At 39.5% G+C, this 23,710-nt stretch overlaps 1 protein-coding gene across 17 annotated transcripts in view; it reads left to right on the forward strand.

Moving 5' to 3' along the window:
• LOC149196225 (uncharacterized) overlaps nt 1–23,710 on the forward strand; it is a 126,713-nt gene that overhangs the window by 39,129 nt on the left and 63,874 nt on the right. For all 17 annotated transcript variants that reach the window (XM_089405472.1, XM_089405474.1, XM_089405480.1 and 14 more), the window contains one exon: nt 21,289–21,375. In XM_089405472.1, coding sequence (XP_089261598.1) covers nt 21,289–21,375 — 87 coding nt within the window. The remainder of the gene's footprint in view (nt 1–21,288; nt 21,376–23,710) is intronic.

Here is a 23,710-nt window from a genome sequence, read left to right on the forward strand (position 1 = left end):
GTATTTTTTTTTAAAATTTTGCCGACTTTTTCAAAAACCTCCCGACTTTAACGACTTTTTCAATTTCTGGACCCTTGCCAATTTAATCCCGACTTAGACTTTTTCCACCTTGCCGCAAACCTCATTCAAGAGGTGATGGAAGAAATAATAACAACCAAGCAAAAAATACAAAGTCAAGAGGCTCACCAAGGAAAAATAACAATAATTAAGGGAGAACAATATGAAGTACTCTTTTGATTAAGAAGGAAAGTGCTTAGGGTTGTAGGGAATTGTCAACTCCCTCTTGATCCTTGCTTCCTTGCAGAAATCATTGAAATCCATTTTCAATCTTATCAAACTTAGATTCCTTTGTCTTCCTCTGAGGTGGATGCTCATATTCGTCCTCAACATTAGCTGCTGATGTATGCTGCTTCCCTTTCTTTTCCTTGCATGAACTACAAGGGCTAGAGTTTCTTCATCTCATGGATACACCAAGGGATCAACAATAAACTAGCATAAATACAAAGTCATTCCATATGCTATCAAGGAGATGAACCAAATTTGCATCGCACAAACTCTACTTGCATCAACACTCCAAGTCTTGCTTTGAGGTTTAATTTCACAATCCTTGGGACTTTCTTATCCAAGACTTCAATATAAGTCATAACCTCTAAATTTTCTATAGGGTTTACAAGCCTTAAGTCTTTCAACCCTTTTACCAGACTATCCTTTGCCTCTAATGCTCACATGGAGAACAACTCCTTTTGATCACTTTCAACTTGCTGCCCACAGGTAGGCTTCTCCTTTAGTCACTTGTACTATACCAACATGATTCTCCTTGTTGTTAGCCCCTCCTCTGGCTAACAGACTTTTTCCAGTAGCCCTTAATCAATCTTTCTTCTCTTACTATCCATTGGTGTAGGTCTCGACTTACATAACTGCCACAGGCCAAGGCCTAAACTAGGGCTCAGATATGTCTTCTTGCTACTAACTCACTCTGCTTTGACATTGGCTCTTTCTGGCAACTTCAGCAAGGTCTGTTATCTTTGCCTAGCTTCGGTCCTAGTTTTGTCTTGACTGCGGCCCAGACCAACCACTAATCACCATAAACACACTGCAGCCATACACAGACCAGACTCTAGTTTATTGTGACCAACTCTATTCTTAATATGAAGCCACAAAACCACTTTGGTCATGCTTGAGATGCCTCTCGGCCTATTTGGGCACAAATTATGAGGCTCTCGACCCTCTTCTAGGGTTGCGATCCATCCTCTGCACAGACCAAACCCTACTCTAGACTTATTGCGATTTATTGATCTAGCCCTCCTCCAGCCACAACTATATTTGTCCAGACTGCAGCTCATCTACAGGCAGCCCTAAGACACTTCAACCTGCCTTGTTCACACTCTTCTTTACTTGTGAAAGCCTTGACTTTGTTACAATAGCTGTGGGCACAACTTGACCTACTTCTTTGGGCATGTGCCTCCTTCCCTAAGGCTGCGACCTCTTCACAAAACTCATAAATACCTTCTAACCAACCTTGTCTCACTCTCTTGCTTGGACAAAATCCTACTTGGCCTTGCTTGGATGCTACTTGGCTTCTTCAAGATAGATAGAATTTCCCAAACTCGACCTCTTCAAGACATTTGTGGCTCCTCTAGGGCTTGTTCTCTTCCACAAGTGAAGTCACATTTCATTGTTGACTTTGATGATTGCGCTTTTAACAAGGCTTTGATACCATGTTGAATTTTCCACAAGATGAACAATAGAAACCAATCTTCTGATCTGATAATTACTACCTAATGATGTTTAACAAATTATTTTTATGTCACTAATATCGTTGAGAAATTATACACAGATCTGAATAATAATGTAATGAAAACAGTAAGATCATAAATAGACAGTAATGCACAATTGAGACAACAGATTTTCCCTTGGAAACCCAAACTTGGGAGCAAACCCAATAACTTTTCTTTTAGGAGAAATTACTTTTAAGCAAGGTTTGCAATTCCAAAATTTCTAGAAATCTGTGCCAAAAATCCAAGGCCAAACTTCAGTTAGGTTCATCCTCTATCTGCTCCCACTTGTGGTTGTTATTGAAGAGCGATAATGATGAGTGAGTGATCAAATGAAATGTCACATCATCTATATATATACAAGTCGAAGGGGTGCATTTACGCCAAGAGGCACGTCCTTTCATGAGGTGGGCAGACATGTCCCTTTTGGAGCCTACATGAAGCCCAATAAAAGATTGAATTTTATCTTTTATTTTCATAAACCTTCTAGGCCAACTTAGGAGGCCTCTTGGCATGCTAGAATACCTCCTAATGTTACACAAAAATCAACACCACAAAATCAGAGGAAGCGTCAGAGGGACATTCGAATTGCTGGGCATGTTGAGGGCATGTGTTAGACATGCCAAAGGTGTGTATTAGATACATGTCCTCAGGAATCCGTGTCTAATACTTGGATTTATTACATGTGACCCTTTTGGATGTGTTAAGTAACTTAGATGCTAATGATACCTTTGGTGAAGTTTTCATCTTTGTTTGAGTCTACCATGCCCTCTTTAGTGACGAAAACTACTTCCTTCCCATCTATAAATTTGCAATTAGATAAGTAATTGAATCCACGTCTATGTCCTAGGGCCCACTTTTGATTGCATCTAGACAATTGTTTTCTTTCATTTCTACTTCCTCCTTAGAATTGCTACTAGAGGTGTCAAATTCTTTTTCAACTTCATATCTATGTGATTTTTGAGTGTTGCACTTGTGTCCAGGTGTCCAATTGTCTCCACATTGTCTACATTCACTCTCCTTTCATGGTGAATAAGCTTGGTCAATTCTTTTAAATGATGACCTTTTTATGTTTTTTTTCAAATTTTCTTACATATTGTTATTTCCATGGTGTAATATTGTGTATTTTTAATTCGTTCTAGATGTGTTACTTTAGTCTAGTTATATTTGATCAAATTAGACGTTTTGTTGATATCCTAGCAATTGTAGTAGCCAATGTTTCCTAGTCACATGTAAATTTGTCTAGATTTACCTTTTGTTGTAGTCTAGTGAGCCACGTAAACAAAGTCTCTCTTTGATACCCTAGAATCTTTTAAAATTATTATCTTTCAACGTATTTCAACTAATAAAAAATGATGTTTTCTTCTAGCACACAGACCAATTGTATGTGTCTCCTCTTAGTTGCATGGAGACATACTTGATTTTTTTTCATTATTATTGATATTGTAGATTTCAATATATCCTTTTCCTTGTTGAACCATGCCACACCTTTTTTTCATTTATATCGAACATTAATAGTTTTGTTAAAGCTGTCATTGGGTATGCAAAAATTGGTTGATTTCTATAGGGTGGAAATTGGTTAGTGATTACCAAGCTGTTGGTGGTATGTTTGGTTGTGGGATTGTCTCACTCTAAACACTAGGTGAAGGGTTAGATTGGTGTTCCATGGGGATGCATCTCCTAGGGTTGGGTGCACAATCTCCATATTTCCCACACACCTAGGATAGGGGGGTTCTTGGGGAAGCGTTTCCCCATGTTCCCCTTTTGGGGAAACTCAGGGAGATGCAGGGGGAAATGTTTCCCCAATGTGGGGGATGCGTTTCCCTAAAAGGGGTGCTTGTGGGCATCCCCTCTAAAAAAGGGTCGGGTGTCTCCCTTGAATTTTGCTTGAAAGAAATCATTTAAATGCGGGGAAGCCTAATATTCAACTCTAGGGCCATACTAATGCTATGTAATTAATAGTAATTTGTGAGATTCTCCTTTATCTTTCATTTTCATCATTTTACATCAATTTTTAAAATTACCATTAATTGACTTAGGATGTTTGATAGTGGTTTTGACCCCATTGGATTTCATATGGAGAAAGTAGAACTTTAGATCCCAATTAAAATCCAAAAGACTTAACCGTTTTCAGGATTTGACGATTTGGGAGATTGCAACATTTCCATTGGATTCTATCATGCATGAGGGTATGGATCTAGCATCTAATCAAGAACACCAAACTCTCTATGTACCTTGATATTGGTGGCATTGACTATTGAACTCCTTTGTTATTACACTCGTTAACTGTACCTATCACTCAAACAAATCTCAATTTGACATGTTAAATTTTTTCTATCTTATTTTAATGCATAGAGGGTGATATTGATGATGAGGATTCCAAGATACGCAATGATTTTGATGATATGTAGGTATTTGTTGTAGCTGAATTTTTTTTGGGCTATAAAGGCCATCTAAAGCCTCTTTGTTGATGTATTTTTGGTTCAAATATGGATTGCACTCGGTGCTATTTTGGTTATATGCACCCTTGCTATATATATGAGAAACTCTGCATATTTTTGTATAGTGGTTTGGATTCATATGGATGAACATAAATAATTAAGTTTTTTTTTCGAAATTGAATATTTATGTAATTTTTGGTCGACCGGTTGTTTTGTCCAGTTTTTTTTTCTAGTTCCTAGTTTCGAGGTTCACTGGTTTGATCACGAGTCTGGTTTTGATAATATTGGTTCTTTGTCTGTTGTTCATTTTTAATTTTTACTTAGAGTCTTGACTTCAGATATTGATGACCTTAGACCAAGTCTTTGACTTGTCACTTTTTACTATTTTTGAGTTTGAGTAATTTCAATTTTGTTGGACACCTAATCCTCTAAGGGTTAGTGTGGAAGCCGAATAGACTAAGGAAGTCCAAGAGACCTTGGGATGTGGAACCCAACGGTCACACCATGTACTATAAATGTATATCATTTGTTAATAATAAATGTACTCTCATGTTTTATCTTTCATACTCTTTCTGCCATGTGTGTGTTTAACATGGTATCAGAGCAGGCGTATTCCTGCCCTCCATAATTACTTTGAGCCATTTGTTTTATGGCCTTTCTGTGCAGGTCATTTCTGCCATCACTTCTGCATTTCATGAATATTTTCTCAGCTAAATTCTAGCTGCAACCTCTGTCATTTCTCCAACGCCATTTTTGGCTTCCCTCTGCTTTGTAACTCCCTATTCTGCCTATGTTCTGCCTTTCATAAAAGCGCTGCTCCTCCTGGTTCTGACAGTCTAATAGCGTTGCTCTCTGGCGCTCCCAGCGAGAATATTGCATTGGTGTGGGCTAATAGCGCTCCTCTCTCATACCTGTGATTTAGGGTAACGGTCTTCACTGCTATGGTCAGTCATTCCATCCTGCACACTGTAGCCAACACGCAGGCCATTTTCTGAATCCACATACCTCCCCTTCATAACACCCACTGCCATCACTGCATATTTTGGTGATCTCGGCTCTCTCCACTCCTGTTATAGGCACCACTACCGGTGGAGCATTGGGAAGGTTGCTTATCTGTTCAGGATACGGTGCATTTGGATCCTTCATGTAGTTGTGAAAATACACTTCGTCGCCTGCAATGACCATCACCTCCCGGACAAGTTTTGGGTGTTCCCCATGAAGGTGTTTATATAGGAACACGAGTTCCTGGAAAACCTTGCGGTAGCCGTGCGCTTGATAGCTATATACCCATCCATGTTTTTTTGACCGAAGCCTAACAACATAGTGACGATTCACACAATTGGATATAACATCGTCCAACATCTCCTTTCTTGGGTGGAGGCGGGTTGCATGAAAAGGGTGGTATATATCTCTCAACCGTTCATCATTGTAATGATCCTCCAAAAATTGAAGCTTCTTCAAGTTGATATTTGCCTTTATATATTCTTCATCTTCCTCGCTGTTATGTTCTGAGTCGCAGTCTCGATCATCAGGCCTCTTCTGCTGGTCAGGCCGTGAGGGTTTAACGCTCTGTCAGCGTCTGCGCTTCCTTGTTCTGGTGATGGTGCTGCTTGGACATGGTCATTGATACTCGGCGTGTTAGCAATGGCATCCTCCTCCTCTCAGTCAGTGCCGTTATCATGCTTGTGCTTGTTATGAATCCGCTCTCGCTCCCACTCAATTTTTTACATTTCACTCTTTCCACCATCGCCAATCTCTAAATTATGATGCTCCAAATTGTTGTTTTTCTCGTCCTTTTGTAGTGCGCTCATTCAAAGTAAGACCACGGGAGAACAATCAAAGCAAAGCCTATGAAACCGAGCGTGACACCCATTCCAGCCATTAGATAAGGAACTGGGGAATTCGCTGCCGATATTTGGTTCCTTCTTGTGCTCATATCATTTGTCATCGAACAAATGACAGAGAACACTCAGCCCAAAGCATAAGTCCGCATAGGCATGCAAGTTAAACCTGCAACCCCGTCAAGTGGAAGTGTGGTTCCAAAATCGAAGAGCAAGAACAAAGTTGAAACGAAAGGAAGTGGAGTGCGATAATCTCAAACGCTGTTGCGAGAGCCTAAGGGAGGAGAACAGAAGACTGCTGAGAGAAGTACAGGCACTGAGAGCGATGAAAATTGTGCAAGGTCCAGGAGAGGAGGATATATATACGGGCACTCGCCATTGGCTGCCACCATTGTCTAGTTAATACACAGTTTTGTATTACATTGAACCTTGTCTACCTCTGTCTCCTCAAGTTCAGTTTCAGATTCTTTTGGAATCTCAAATATTTGTGCGCTTTGTCTCATTCTTGTATGTTGAATTAAATGACGGGTGCTTCATGTGATTGAACGTTGCGATGCTTCTCGGCTTCTGATTGAAGATTAAAGTCTTGTGCGATGTGTAGAGAGGTTGAAAGCTCTATCAAAGATGTTATTGCATTTCCAAAGACAACTACATCACAATGTTCTCTGACAAAAACACCATCAAGAGTTGATCCAAAGCAGCTTCGAGAACTTTCCTACTCCATTGAGAAGTTTATTGACTAGTGAAGCAGGTTAAGCTGGTTGCATAATTTACAATTTTTGTTCTTAATGGTACAGATGGGTATTTTTGGCATATCATTGTGCTGGGCTTGGTAGCAACAATCCACACATCCACGCATAATGTTTGCTAGTGAGATTTATCTTACAATGGCAGTGCATATTTTGTTGGTTAGTTTTAGCTTCTACTCTGATTAATTGAAGAAAGGAAGCTCAAATCAGATCTTGATGTACCGTTACAAGCAATTTTGGAAGGTATCAATGTGTTGAATATGTTAACAATTGGAACAACTTATGCCGTTCTAAACTCATATTTCTAGAACAAATGAGGTATATAAAATGCTCTCTGTTGTTGTGAAAATGCGCTTGAAATAACTGTGCTTGGACAAAAGATCAATAGTTTCATTTAATGGAGAAAAGATGATTATTTCCTGTAAGGGCTGACAGAGACACCACAAGAGGCACTTATCAGTGATGGCCTCTTGAATGTGCTAAGTTTTTGTACTTAGGATGCGTGTTTTTTGAGTGCTGCCATTCACTACAGTCTTACTTATTTTATATGAAGAAATTGACGATATTGTAAGCACTTGTAACAAAGTTTCACCCCCAGGGCTGAGCACTTCATCATCTGCCATTTCAAAATTAGCAAATGTAAGGCGCTTCTTATGTGCTTTCAGCTTTGCAGTTTATGAGATTATGTATAGGCTTGTAAGCCACCTTTTATGTGAAAAATTGGGCTAGACTGGGAAAGGACTGATGCAACCAATATCTTGTGTAGTGAAATTCTTATTTATGGACATCATGTTTAGTTTAGCAGAAGAATTATAGCATGTGGGGTTTTCGATATTTGAACTAATTTGGAGAGTGGAGACTATCGAGAGCTTTTTTGTCTTAACATTGTATTAGAGTTTGGAGTGCATTGAGATCCTCATTGTTTTACTATTTTTTGAGGTTAAAAATGACTCCAATTGGTGAAGTATTAGAGTTTTTGAAAACTCTTATACAATCTACTGTTGATGACACATTCCAAATCAGCAAAGGCTCTCTCTCAGAAATTCAGACATGTCTACGATATGCACAAGAATGGATTGAATTTTGCAACTTGAATCTCAACTACAGCAGGAAGAATTACAGTAGTGGAGTCATCATTCTGAACCTGTTTCTGTTCAGAAGATTGAAACAGACTGCCATAAACAACAAGTCAATATTGTTGAAGTTCTTTCAGATCCAGTGCCCAATAAAGCAGCAGAGTTACATGCAGATGTAGAAGCTCAGCTTGCACTTCCCAAGCCCATCATCAGACCTTGGGAAGAGCTTGTCCACAACAAGCACAGAACTGGTCTTGGATATGACAAGGACGTGTCCTTTCATATTCTAGACTACTCCAAACCAATCCAATTTCAAAGTGCTGGATTTCTTCAGGACGGTTCATCTTCACCTGCTCCTCATGACAGTTCACCTTCAGCTGTTTCAGATTCTGGTTCTCTTCCACAACAGCCACAACAAATTGTGAAATGCCAACACTGTGACCGAGTTGGCCATCTGAAAGATCACTGTTTTGATCTTCATCCACGTAAGCACTGTCATAAAACCAGTCATTCTTCAAACAGATGCTTCAGAAGCCAACCTCCTGCAAGAACAAAGATTCTTCTTGGATGGATTGCTTATTGGCAATGGGCATCAACAACCAAGAAGATATTCCAGTCACATGTCAGAACTTGTTCTAGAGTATTGAACAGTCTTGCAGTTGAGTTTTCTCCATCATCTCACCTTGTATCTGACAGGTGGGGAAATGATGGTCATCAACAAGCTTCAAAGTCACATCAAGTGAGCTTGAGCCACAACCTGCCACACCAGTTTCAGAGTTGTAGCCATAGACAAAGATGCCCCTGAGCATGCCTTCAGTTGGTAATTTGGGACACTTCCTCTAGCAGAAGACTTCAGCTTCTTGCCAGTTTTGGAAGATTTCCAGGAATAGAATTGGGGACACTTCCTCTAGCAGAGGACTTCATCTTCTTGCCAATTTTGGAAGAGTTCCAGGAATTGCATTAAGCATTCCGGAGTTGTTGGTCATCCTTAAACCATCACAGGTTGAGACTTCCCTTTTCAGGTTGAAGTTCTTCCTTTTATGCGGGGTGAGACCTCCCTTTATTGGTTGAAGGTTTCCCTCTTCAAAACATCAGGAACACTTCCTCTAGCAGAAGACTTGAGCTTCATGCTAGAATTGAAAGAGTTTCGGGAACTGTACTAAGCGTTCCAGTGTTGGTGGTCATCCTTAAACCACCGCCCTTTATACCAACATTTTAGAGAGCACATTCAGCCTAGTGCTGCCATGCATTTTTTGCACATTTTGTATTACAGCTCTCTTCTTGGACTCATACATAACCCTTCGGATTAGGGGGGGTAATGTTGGACACCTAATCCTCTAAGGGTTAGTGTGGAAGCCGAATAGACTAAGGAAGTCCAAGAGACCTTGGGATGTGGAACCCAACGGTCACACCATGTACTATAAATGTATATCATTTGTTAATAATAAATGTACTCTCAGGTTTTATCCTTCATACTCTTGCTGCCATGTGTGTGTTTAACAAATTTGCTATTCCAATTTCCAGACTTTAATATCTACTTTTTTGCTTAGTACTAATCAGATTCTAGAATAATGAACGATGAATTTAATTCAATGTAAATATTTTACTAGTTCTATTTTATTGAATCATTTATGATGTATGAATCAATGTATTTTATTATTTGAATTAGAACTTTATATATATATATCATATGCTCCCCCTGACCCTCCTGAATTTTCCTAAAATTTGGGGTGCTCCCACATGTATCGTATGCTCCCCCTGACCCCCTGAATTTTCCTAAAATTTGGGGTGCTCCCACATGCCTCCCTATGCGTCCGTCCGTCTTGGAAACTTGGTGGAACATTGGATTAGATGTGTTTGAAGAACCTGGTTGTGGGATGGCAGTACCCACAAAGGTTGATTTGGGCTGAAAGATTTTCTATGAGGTTCTCAAGTTCATCATGATTTTTATTAACTACATCGTTTATTTATGTTTATCATTCTTGTAGCTCACTATGGCTATGGTTTTGAGCAATTCATTTTTCTAATTGGTCACGTTTTTACTGAAATTCATCCTAAGTTGATCATATTTTGTAATGTTCAGCTTTTGTTGCTTTCTTAATCTCTCCAATTTTGAATTTCTATCAACCATTTTTCCAGTCACTCGTGGAGTATTTTTATGCTCAGATTTGATGGAGTTTTAATATGCTGTTATATAGTCTCAGAATTTTCTTTTATTTTCCATTTGTATACATAATTATGAGGGTTGTGGGAACGGTACAAATTAGCCAAAAAGATACTGAACAATTCAGCAATAAATACCAATTAAATTGTACAGAAACTAACAACAATTTATGGAATCCTGATCTGGAGAGTAATAAAATTAAGACACATCATTGAAAAAGTGTGGGGGAAAAAGGAGGGAAGTCTTTTGCTGCTTTGTTGATTTTAAGAAAACTTTTGAAATGGTCCCTAAGGATAAACTTCAGCACAGAATGGAGGAACTTGGTGTCCTTTATGTCTCAGAGCAGCTGTCCATAGTCTATGTGAAAAGGTTAAAGTCAAAATCAAAACTTCCTGTAGAAATTTTAAGGTCTGCAGTAGCTCCTCCGGTTTCAGTTTGTTTTGCATGTCAGTTTAATGCCTAACCCCATAGTTCATTGCATATTAAACACGAGTACAAATTAAAAGGAAACACTGCTAGGCTGCTTTACTTCGCTTTCACTTTTCAGCTGATAAAATAAACTTTGCAAGCACACACACAATTTAAGACACTTATTTTTGGTCAACTCAGACCCTGGAAAAACCCACAAGAGGCAAACCAGTTTGAAGGAGAATTTATTTGCTTTTCTCAGAAAATTTACATAGCATTAATTACAAACTCAGAGGTACTTATCTCCCTGCTACTGTCTAGGAGTTTGTGCCAATGTCTGGACCGCTGCACTTGAAAACTGAGCCTCTCCAGCAGTTTTGCTCCTAGAAACTCGTGCAACAGGCTGATCAAACACGTGTCGTTGACAGCTCTGCTTTGCCTCGAAAATGGTGCCACTGTTCACAGAATTTCACTCTCAAAAATCATGCTAGCAGCCAGCAATCTCTGCTTAAGACTGCATGCCTGACAGACCCAACTTTTCCTTGAATATCAGCCTGCACGTCTTGAGAATCATGCTGACAGTCCAGCAATGAATACTGGCAGGCTCCCTCAATATTTGCGCACAAGTTCCCTTGGTTTTAGCACTGAAAATGTACCCTCAGCCCCTCAAAAATCATGCTGAAGGTAACTTTTGTAGCTGGTGGAACCCTCCTCGATTTGCATACTACAGTTCTCCTAGAAACTTGACCCGTGCTTGATTTCTTCTAGCTACTGCTATTCTCTCCTTCAACAAACAATGGTGGCTATCTCAGCTCCTTTTCTCTTCTCCTCTCTTCACTTCTCCAACTTGTACATTAAGAATGAGAGTTGTCTTACCTTTTTCCTCCTTTCTAGTCTCATTAGGATGAGAGAACCCTATCCTTAAGATCAACGGCTAAGATTAGATCTCAGCTCTCCTTGATCAAGGGTGGAGATCTAATTTCCCATTGACCCCCTTTTTATGTCCCCCCTCATTAATGAGTTCCCTAGTCACTTAATGTTGTTTTTGTACCTTGGACTTTTTTCCACATAAAGTCGACTATAAACATAAATTGACTTTAATAATATAAAGTACATGAAACGATAATCAAATGTACCCTTCCTGTCACTGTTACTACCTGCCTAGTCTGAGCTTGCACAACTTGTCAACCTGACTCCATTACCCCAGATATAGTCAACTGTCCCTTGTAGGTGCCATAACACATGTTTCACAACCACCTAGTGCACCCTCCTGGGCTCTATCATAAACTAACTCAACGTGTTGACTACGAAACAAACATCCGATCTAGTGTTGACCAGATACATCAACAAACCGATCAACTGATGGTATAGAGTGGGTCCACCAACTCGAAATCTGAAGCATGCAACTTCTTCCACTTGGTGATCATTGGAGTAGCCATAGGACTGCAATCCTCCATATGGAATCTCCTCAGTATGTCACTTGCATATCTGCCCTGGCCTATGAAGATATGCCCATGCTCCTGCCAAACCTCCAACCCCCAAAAATAGTGCATCAGTCCCATACCAGTCATGTCAAACTCTGAAGCAAGATCTCTCTTGCAGCGCTGTATGAGTCTCTCCTCTCCTGTAATAAACAAATCATCCACATACAGGACCAAAATGAGTAGATTCTCGCCAACCATAATAAAATATACGTTCAGATTTGCATCACTCTTCCGGAAACTCATCTGCTACAAATATGCATCAATCCTCTTGTACCATGCTCTCAACACTTGCTTGAGTCCATATAGGGATTCCATATAGGGATTTCTTAAGCCTATACACAAGAGACTCTCCCATGCACCTCAAAGCCCTATGGCTACTTAATGTCGATGTCCTCCTTTGTGACTCTATTACTGCTCAGTCTAGGAGTCCTAGGAGGGGGTTCCAAAGGGGCAACTACTAGACCAAGTGGCAACAATGGAGCAATAGCCCATTGTCACCTCAGCTAAAGCTCCCTGCTCTTTATAGACTTTCACCGATGGGAGGAGTCCCCTTACAAGGGAAATCACTAAGAATGATAGATCAATGATAGAGAGGTAGTGATTTCAAGAGCCTATTCAAAGGAGAGAAGCAAAATGTATGGCTCTCCAAGAAGGGCTAAAAGAAACCTAGATCTAGGGAATAGGGATATATCTTGAGAAGGGAGTTCCTAGACCTAAGAATCTTAAAGAGAATATGGCTCTTTAAATGATTCTTGTAAAGTTAGAGTGACTAGGTTGCAGGACCACAAAGAAACTCTAGTGGACCCAAACAAGGTCAAAGGCTTTAGATGAAACTTCAAAGAAAAGGTCTTGACCAAGTAAGGGAGGAGAAATGGACCAAGGGAGTTAGATTTGTCTTGAGATTTAGTGCAATGATCCTTATTGAAGCCACTAACCAATGAGACCTAGAGCAAAGAACGAAGCTGGAGATATGGCTTGGAGTAATTCCAAATATAGCCACAAGATTGATCTCAAAATTCATGAGGAGCTAGAGGACACCCCAACGCAGCTGTGCTCCAACTCGATTGCATAATGGATGGCTACAATTGGTTTCGTGTGATGCCCTAGTAGGCACTAGGGTTAGGGCTTAGAAAAGAGAGAGGAGGAGGTAAAAAACAAATTTTTGTCTCGTTGGAACCACTCAATTTGCAAACCGAACTTTTCTGCCAACCTGCACTGAAAAATTGAACTTCCCTAAGTAATTCGATCAGCCTGGCGTAGGCTCTGCGCAACCTCCAGAAATTTGTCCTGTTGCTCCCTCTGAATAATGAATTTCTGCTTCCACTTCTAAGCTTCCGCGTCTGATCAATCACGCTCTAATACCATGTGAAAATTTTTATTTTTGAAATCCTATTGCAACAACTGGTATTATTTCTTCTAACTGTTAATTAAATTAGCAGTTTATTGCTACGACAACAACGAAATAAACACACTGCAATCTTCACAAAAATATTGCGGAAAATAATAGCGCTGGAAACTGAGAAATATTCTAGCACACACACATAAAAATTGACATAGTTATTTTTGGACAAAAGTCCCCAGAAAAACCCAACTTGGGAAAACAAGTGCAGCAACTGAGGGTTTTTATTCTTATGCAACAGTGAGAAATTCTGAATACAATTGGAAGCCGAAACTGGCAATCCACTACAGGAAAACTGGCCACAAAAAATAGTGAGACAAATTTTGTCTCACCCGACACTGATCTTGCTTTGAAGCTGGGTATGGATGGGCTCCATGAAACACCTGCGTCAAGTTTATCTAGGCACTAGAACAATCTGCCTGGAACTGCAACTGATCAGGCTGTCTGCCCAATCCAACCTCTGAGAATGACTCGCTGGCTCCTTCCGGTAATCTTCCTGTCCTCTAGCAACTGCATTGACCCTCTGTCTGGCTAAATTGAACTCTGCCTCTGAAGCTTCTGTGCTAGCACTGCACAACCTCACTGAGGAACTCGACCTCTTGTCGCTGACTCTCTAGATTTGGAAAAACTTTCCTTCAGACACACTGTCCCTGCCCCTCTCTGTCTCTGCTTCCCTCTGAAGCTCAAACTCTTCTGATTACTACCTCTGGAAAATTGAACTCTCTAAGGAAATCGATCTCTGTGTGTCTCACTAGTGTGTTCTCCATCTACCCATCGACTTCTTCTTATAATCTTCTGTTGGACCACCAACGACCAAGATTTAAACTTAATCAAAGGCCCAAATTATTTCCGAGTCTATCCGCGTGAGTTTCTAGATGATTCACACCTTATCTCAATTAATTAACTAGATTTCCTAAGTTTAGACTTACAAAATATTAAAAAATAGGCTAATAATCTAATTAAGACACTTCTAGGTGGAATTTCCATAAACGATTTTTGGGTTATGGAGAACTCCTGTGTTTTAGCCTCTCCACAAAGTTTCGAGACTAGAACACCTTCGATGCTACGGAAACTAATAGGCTATGTCCGATGATAAAGGGGAAAACCCCAAAATACCCCATGTTTGGGCAACAATTGGCAAGTTTTGGGGTCGCTGGGCAAAGAAACCCAAAGTTGGGGTTTTGTGTGAACCTCACTCAATTAATTAAGGAGAAAAGTCCTCTCAAGGGAATTTATAAATACAAGAGGGTTGAATTCATTTGGATCATCATGAATTGGATCAATTATCTCTATTTTTCTATGAGCCTAAGGCTCTGAGGGTTTTAAGATCTCTTCTTTCCTATCAATTTCGGTGGTGAAAGATTCCACCCTAGTTGATGAATTATTTTTATTTCTTATTTTTGTTTTGACACAAGGAGGAGTAATATTTTATGAGGAAGTCGAGTTCTTGGATTGAAGACTAAGGCACTGAAGCTCAGCTAAGAAGAAAATCGAACACCATGTGGCATACCAACAAATTTTTGGACAGGCGAGGTCTTTTATGTTTGGAAGAACGAAGTTTGTGACAGGTAGTCGAGCTATAATTCCAGAAGAGACCCTCGAAGCTAGTTTGTGGTAATTTTGGGTAGTTGGAATACTTCTCTATGGGAAAAATACTTGCCGAAAACCCTGCGAGAAGTACTTCTGTAGCCCGAAATTTCTTGTAGCTCGGACCTGCAATAAAAGGGAGGCTGGGGTTGAAACTTTCTGTAGCTCGAACGTTGTCACAGAAGAGAGGCCAAAGTTGTGACTTCTTGCAACTCGGATGTTGTAGTAGAAGGGAGACCGAAGTTGTGACTTCTTGTACCTTGACCCTATCATAAGGGAGGTCGAAGGTTAGAGTAGACTCGACATTGGCACAATAAGCGGGCTGAGATCCAGTCCAATCCCAAGGGAGTTATCTGGACATAACTCACATAAAAATTCTTTAGTTGTGGTTAAGTCCTGTTGCTGCACAAACTAGCAAGCGTTGTAAAGAGGCAAAAGCTAGAGGGCACAACAACACCTTGGGACAGAGGCCCACTGTCACCACAGCCTAAGTCCCCTTTTCTTCTTGGATTTTCACCCACAGGAGGAGTCCCAGTGTCCCCCACTTGTGATAAATGTATCTAGGATAGATTTAAAGCAAGGCAAGGTGGCTTATTCAATGGAAAGGTTCAATGAAAGTGTGAGAAGCTAGGAAGACGTTCCAAGAAAAACCCCTTGAAAGAAAGAGTACATGAGACTCGGGGTTAAGATATTTGATGAGATAAGAGTTCAACCAAGGTCAATGTAGACAAGAGAAATGGTTGTGAATGATATACTTCAACAAGTACTAAAGCATAAACATTCAAAGAATCCCCAAGTTCAAGGATTAGCTTCTAGGGTTCCCACTCAGTGTGATAGCTAGGGAATCAATTTAATTGAAATTCCACTATCAGAATTCGTTCAAAGCTTGTGGATGCCTAAAGGAGACACTAAGGAAGAGTCCTGTCTAGACGAAATCCAAATCACATTCCTCTAATAGATTTCGCACCAAGCCCTAGAGAGGCCTCCTTATCCTTAAAAGGACAAAGAAAAAGAGGGGAGATAAAGGTGAAAAGAAAGATGGTTTGTTGAGTTGAGAGTGATGACTAAGGATTTAGGACATGTGCTTAGCAATTGGGAGAATTGGAGTCAAAATGATCTTGATTTGTCAGCCTTGCTCATCAAGGAGACCTATGGCAGCTTCACTAGCCCTAATGGCGACTATTACACGACTACTCTAGAAATGTACACTTCGTTGGCAATAATTAATGGAGTTTCAAGGATGCAATATGCAAAATAACCTCTAGGAACATTCATTCATTCATTATCCATGAATAACACATGCAAAATTTCCAATAGCTTCAATGTTCTAACAAAATTTCATTAATTAGGGCACATTAAAGACTATGAAACAATATTCCATGCATTAGACATTCATTAGAGCAGAAATATAGCATTAAATAGCACTTACTAGACAATGAAGAATATATCCATCCATCAAAATGCCAAAAGAAGCTCCAAGAGAGATAGCAAGATTTTTCCAAACATCAAAATGCATTTAATTTGTCCAAATCACTCCACAAAATTGCAGGCCGAAAATCTCTAATGAGCTAGCGGAATATCTCAAGTGTGATGGTTTGCAATGAGACTAAGTCTCATGTATTTATACAAGCTCTAGCAATTCAAATTTCTAATTACAAAGCCCCTAAAACATAACAAATGATGTGAAGACCCTTGGTTACAAGCCAACCAAGATAGCTTTAATATTAATTATTATTTAATTTCTCCTTTAGCCCATGTCATTAATGCAAAGTTCTCTCCAATGCTAGCATTGAGGTCTTCTATGTTGATGATGAGGGTGAGGGCCTCAAAAGTGATGAATAAGAGAGGGATGCCCTCCAAACGCTGCAAAACATCTCCATACCCCAATTTGGGTTATGTGGGTCCAAATGGGTCTCCAAATAGCTCAAGATCAAGTCGATGCTCCATCAATGAGGGCTAGAAGATGACACATGACCTCCCATGTCTCCCCGAGAAAGACAAAACGTCCTCTAGGCCCTAGATCAACTGCCAAGTGTTGGGTGCAATGTGTAGCCGGTTGGGAAACATGGTCTAAGTGCATCATCATCTCTGTATCATTGGGGCATGAACAAGTAATGTGGTGGTGCTGAAGAAGTCCATGGTGTGGCAATCAATTCTCTGCATGGATGGAGGCCCATAACTCTTAACGTCCACCCTACAAGTGCCACTATGACCCTTTGGAGGTATTGGATCCCGTATAGGGAGACCAAGTCCAAGATGAACCCATCTGCAATTTTGTATAAGATCCAATGCATCTCCTCACCTTCCAGTACAATAATTCATTAGTGAGTAAATAAGCTTGTTAATCAAGGGAAAAAGTGGACACTTCATGGTGGCATGCCCTTCCAAATGGGCTTTAAACATATACTTGTGTTTCCTTCCTTGACAAGAGAGGTTAATGAAGGACCCTATTAGGTGGTTTCAACTTTCAACCTCTAAGGGAATGACAGGTCCATGGTACATCCATCAAATGGCAGGTTTCATGTGAAATAATGATGGGATGGAGCAGGGGCAAAAGGGGAGGCTCCAAGCCACATGCCATGGTACAAGGGTATCTATTATAGAGGAGGCCCACACCTTGGTGTATGAATGTAGGGGGGAGCAATTGTGGTTCATGAGTTACCCAGGCCTTAGTTTTTCCACCCTTCTTTATATGCCTTTTGTCTTTTATTGATTTTTCTTCATTTTACTGCTTGGGGCTCGAGGGGATAAGAGCATGATGTGTAAGATATAACAGTGATTATCCCCTTAAGGTGTTGATTTTGGGTAGCATTGGATGTGCTCTAGCTCTGAAATTTTGTGGAGGAGCTAGAATACATAAGATCTCCAAAACCTATAAATCGTTTGGAGAAATTCCACCTAGATTGTGAGTTATTAAAATAATTAATATTTTTAATGGGCTTCCTAAGTCTAAACTTAGGAAAGTAAAAATATTAATGAGCATTAATAAAAATATGCGTCAGAAGCTTCTAAGAGACGAGGATCAAGTCTGTTTTAATCTTAGCCGTTGATTAGGGACTTAATGTCGGCCATTGATTCATCAACAAGAAAAGTATAAGAGGAGGCTTGAGGGTCAGTTGAAGATATGCCATGTTGATCAGTCAGTTCAATTTTTCTGGGGCATGGTTTGTTGAGAAAATCGAACCAGTGATCTGAGTTATAGTGAGGGGCAGAAATAGAGATTTGGATCGGAAAGGAGTTCTGAGCCAGAGAGTACTAGGTAGAGAGGCAGCAATAGCATCTATGCAGCCCAGGAAGGGGCTCACGTAGTGCTGACACAGGCCAAGAGGGTTCTTGAGATTTTGCTGGAGAAGCGAGGTTCTAAGCCAGGAGGGCTGGACAATAGTCTTCCTCCAGCAAATTGATCCAGCAGAAGGGGTGACACAGTCTCTTAGAGGCAAGACGCTAGCCCAAGCAATAATTGCGCTTGGATTTCGCAGTGTTTGCCGGAGTCAGGCCACTCAGTGGATCAGTTGTGACTTGGAGAACGAGTTAAACCCTCGTATGTATTTCTTGTTGCCGAGATTTCTCTGAAAGGTTAGCCGGCGTGAGAGGCAACCTGTTGTAATCAGGTTCTGCATTGCTTAATAATGCAAACCCTCTATTTGCTGCAACGGTTTTCCCACATTGGGTTTTTCTGGGGACACGTTGTTCAAAAATAACGGTGTCCTTTGTGTGTTTGTCTCATATTTGTTTCAATTTATGATTTGTATGTCAGTGTAGTATGCAGTAGTGTTTTTCATCATTGTTTATAATTAAATACTTGTTGAATGAAATAACAAGTCGAAGATGATAAAATAGTGATTGCAGTAGGATTTCTGTGTGTAAGAATTAAGAAATTTTCACATAAGGTGGGGCAATTCGTTGCCTACCAGGGGTTGGGACAATCATGGGTTCCTTAATGATGAAAGGGGCACTCATCGGGGCCTTAGGAACCAGGGTGATGGCCATAATGATAAGGGGTAGAGCTCATTGTTGGCTTTTACCCACATGCTAAATTTTATTGTCCCGACTATCTTTTCCATTTTGAGGTACATTTCCTGTTGTATGTGGCCATATTATACTTTTATGCTTCTTTATTAGCTGCATCAACCTCTGGGGCATCGTTTTTGGCCCAACCAAAGTGTGGATAAGGGGAGGGGGAGGCTAACACCTTGTGGACCCAATGGATAGATGTGGACCTAGATGGGGAAAATGTGAAAAAGGATTATAATGAGCGAAGGGGAGTGAGATATATTGTATTGGGAAGCGGGACCACACAACCAAAATCAAGATTTTCCATGTAGTGCCATTTGTGAAGCTAGTAGCCAATAAAGGAGATCCTACGGGACTAGGATACTGGATTAACCCCCACAGTTGAGGTGAGGGAACAAGAGTACAGTCAAAGCCCTTTCTTTCTGCTGAATCCTCCCACTAATCCATGCCTAATTGTGCCCAAGAAAAGCAAGTGTAAACATTCAATTACATAATGAAAAATCATACCTTCGGGGTTGAATGGCCTACCTTCAAACATACGATCATGATAGATGAGCGGTGGCTCACAATGACTAGCTCAAGTGGTGGAGAATAGTAGCACATCGAGCTATCAAGTGGTTGCAAGGGGCTGCCGGCTGAAGACAAATCTAGGAGAAAAATTCTCCTATAGGGGTCACCCATCTTAAATCTCAAAATTTCTCTAATGTCTATGGGTGTGAATTGTGGGCTAGTAGTACCTCTAACTTACAGTGGAAGCAAATTGAAAAAATCCAAATACGTTTGATTGCAAACAGGTTCAAAATTAAAAGTTCAGTCCCTTGTGATATCATGTTGAGTGAAATGGGGGCTGTCCCTATTGAAACACTTGCTATGGTGTGGCTCATAAGATATTTAAAAAGAGTAGAGAAGTTGGTAGAAGACAAATGGCCTAAGATTGTTTTCAATGACATTTTGTGCAAAAGAAAGAAGTCTTGGATGTGGCACAATATCAAATGGTTCAGTAAATAGGATATTTACCTGAACATGTGTCCCACTAATGGTAAAGAGATAAAAGCTTATCTTATTCATAAGTTCCACAAGCGTATTTAGAATAAAGGGATAGGGAGAAACAAAATGTATTATATTGAAGAGTTTAATCCCATTTGCAATCATCATTAAAAAACATACATAGGGGCCATTATATCATGGAGAGCCAAAATTCTCATTACCCAGTTGAGAACTAACTCTCATCAACTCTGTTGTGAAACTGGATGTTGGAAAAGACTGAAAGAAGATTGGGAAGAAAGAGTGTGTACTTTTTGCAATTCCGGAAAAGTGGAAACAAAAAAACATTTTATTTTAGAATGTGAAGCCTTCAATGGCAATAGGGACAGATATGCAAATACCCAGACAGAGAGCTCTTGGTATAATTTGTTAAGTGAGGGGATGGTTGAGAAGTTGGGGGCACTCATCATTACGTTGAACAGGAGAAAGGCTGAAATGCAGAAATCTGTTTGTTAGGCGGCTTGTCCCATAGGCTATTTTTAACCTCGTGGACATTAAAAATAATCAATTTCTTTCTTTCTGACTATAAGCAATGTCAAAGGCGATTTTGCGGTTCCAAAATTGCAACTGTATGATAGCTGATTCAGAAATAAAGCATTGCATGGCTGAAAGGCTTCAATTGTATGGCATGTCGCACGGAAACTGTATGACAGTCAATTAATATGAACGGTATGTCGTATGGGTTAATTTTAGCCTTGCTGCACACTTAATTGTGCATCGTGTTTAAATTTTGTATGGACCTAAGATGCAATTGTGTAATTGTACAGCGTTAAATGAAATCATATGATGCTGAAGTTCAAATGATGACGAATGTACAAACGTGATGCGGCAGCGGCGGTATGAATGGTGGTTATACATAGGCAACACTATGATAAAAACTATAGAAATGGCAGCGACTGTGTGGAAAGTGACAGTAGTACGAATTACTTAGTGTTGTACTGATTGTTTTTACGGGCCAAGTACGCAATGGTGCTGATATCAATGGAGATTTCAGCTCACGAATTCGTTAGACAATAAAAATATAATCTGATATAAAAATTATGATTGATTGATAAGAGAAGGTCTTTTACAAAATGAAGGCCCAAATAAATATATGTAAGGGGGCACTTATTACCCTAATGAAATAGTATGATTTTTTAATTTTTTTTTTCTTTATTATTAATGTAGACTATCTTTTCCATTATTCCTATTATTTTGTATAAAATTCAAGGTTTTTGGGTCTTTTACTGATTAGTCTGCATAAGCATACTCGATTTTTAAGCTGTTTTTTTCTGTAAGCCATTCTCCTTGGTTGTTGTCTTTGCAGGATCTGTTTCTTCTCCACATGCCAGTCTTCCAATTGAATCACCATCGGGACATGCTGTATCTCCTGCATTCACACCATCATTTAAAGGTATTTCCTTGCCCTTATCATTCAACGTTGAAAGATATTCTCTGTTCACTCTGCATTTTACTTCACTGTTATTTCCTTGCTTATCCTTCATTGTTTCGGACTTGCTAGGGAGTTTTGCTTTGAGATTTTATAGGTAGGACTATTACTTCAAAGTTTATATGGAAACCCCCAAACAAATATTTCATGGCACCAAATACCAAGCACTGACAAGTGGTAGAAAAATTTGGGAACTCCTCAGGATGGTATTTTAGAGTCCAGTCTTTGCACTCTGTTGAGATTTATAAGGGTCAACAGAAGAATCGATGGAACTCGCAATTTCTGAAATATCCTCCTTGAAAGCTATGTCACAGGGTTCGTCAAACTTTAATCTTGAGGTTCAAAGTTTGGCTAACCTAATTTTTTTTTTGAGGTTTGGCGAACCTCATCGGATCTCATAGCCATTATCCAAGTCTGTAGATCAAAACTCATAACCTCATGTCAGAACTCAAGCTTGAAATCCATCCTTGCAGTTTCCAAGTGCATGATAGCATTTTTTATGTTTATCGATGTTGATTTCTTATTATTTTGTGCTATATTTCATTTTTAATGTTAATATATGTATACATAAAGAAAATGTATATAGACGAACATGCGAACCTCATTTGAACCTCATAAAAAATTTTGAACTCAAATTGAACCTACTCATTTCCAAGCCCAAACTTGAACCCGAACCATGTGACTTACAAGTGTGGTGGTAGAGAGAGATAAGTCTAGTGCATGAGAGAGAATGCAAAAGCCAAGCACAAGAGTTGAAGACAGAAATATACAAGTCCCTACAAGTGAAAAATGCCTATCACAAGAGAAATGCAAAATTAAGCACCCTTAGGCTTAATCGCTAATGTACCTCATAGACATTGACTGCGTTCATCTGGTGAGTAACCTGATCAAGTGGATGACCTGAACAATGTGTGAGTGAGAGGCATCTTGAAAGGCTGCTATCTGAGGATCATATGAAGTTGCTGGCTGGTAATCTGCATATTAGGAGAAAATTTTCTCCTAGGGTTATTCTTGTATATATATGGTAACAAGACACACTCTTGTACATTTAAGAGTTTAGTCCCATTATCCGTGAGTGGTGTTTTTATTATCTCTTTCATAATGAAATCATTTTGTTTATCGTGCAACATTCTTTCTCATTCTGTCTCGTTATTATTGTTGTTGTAATATATCATAAACAAGTTGGAACATGAATGATTGGCCAAGCTGGTTTTCATCTACCGCAATCTTCACCTATTCAGGAAACAATGATGACAAAAGAATGTGATTGGGTTGCATAGGATGAATATTTTGATGATTTGAGTTAGCTTCACATAGACACTGATGATCTCTGTAGCACATTATATGAGACCCCTGAAAAACCATCTTTATAGTTTCCACATGTGATAACTTGACTACTAGTGACTAGTCCTACAAGGCATAGCTCTTTTCGGGCATATGCTAGGCTTCCTCATAGATGATAGTCTACACTCGAGACATTGTCTGTTTTGAATTTTTGATTATGTGATGATTTGTAGTTGAACTTGATACTATTTTATAGACATGGAATTTGTGATTATGTCATGATTTATGTCGTTGATATTATTTGATGGATTACAAGCTATTTGAGCTATGTTTTTAACAGAAATATTAATGTTAAATTCTACATTATCATATTTAATGAGATGGAATTATGGATAAAGTGTGATTTTATAGATTTTATGGATATAAAATATAGTTATTTTTTCTACACAAAGTGACCTGTATTTAGATATTCCCCCCTTTCTATTTAACAAGTTTTTGCTGAATTTGTAGTTTACCTATTGCTTGGAGAGTGTTTGATTCTTGATTTGAGTGGTTGCATCAGTGGGAGAGAGTCTCATGAGGGTGTTGCGCTTCAAAGCCCATTTTTCATCTATTTTGTCACTTGGAATAGAGTGTAATTGTTGCATACAAATATGTAGGTGTTGTATAAAAATATGTGGAGTTGGTGAGTTGACACTTGTGGGTGCATAAACATATGGTGTTGCATAAAGATATGTGGAGTGGGTGAGTTGGCACTTGTAGGTATGTGTCTGCATATTTGGAAAATGTAAAGTGCTCCTCTTGGAGATCTGTTCTCCATTTGTCGTTGACATAGACTATGGTTACTGTTTTATCTTACTTGTAAGTCATTCTTCTTTGTAACATTTGAAGTACAGGTTTGGGAGGTAATGGACACAACTATAAGATATCTAATCAGGAGTCACACTTAGATACCAAAAACTGTATACAAAGTCAGATTCTGGGTGGGAGCTGAAATCCCTAAACATAACCAGAA

The sequence above is a fragment of the Pinus tabuliformis genome, chromosome 2_2 (assembly GCF_031772625.1).
Source record: "Pinus tabuliformis cultivar Carrire ecotype Pingquan chromosome 2_2, CPIR1, whole genome shotgun sequence".
NCBI classification, from domain to species: domain Eukaryota; kingdom Viridiplantae; phylum Streptophyta; class Pinopsida; order Pinales; family Pinaceae; genus Pinus; species Pinus tabuliformis.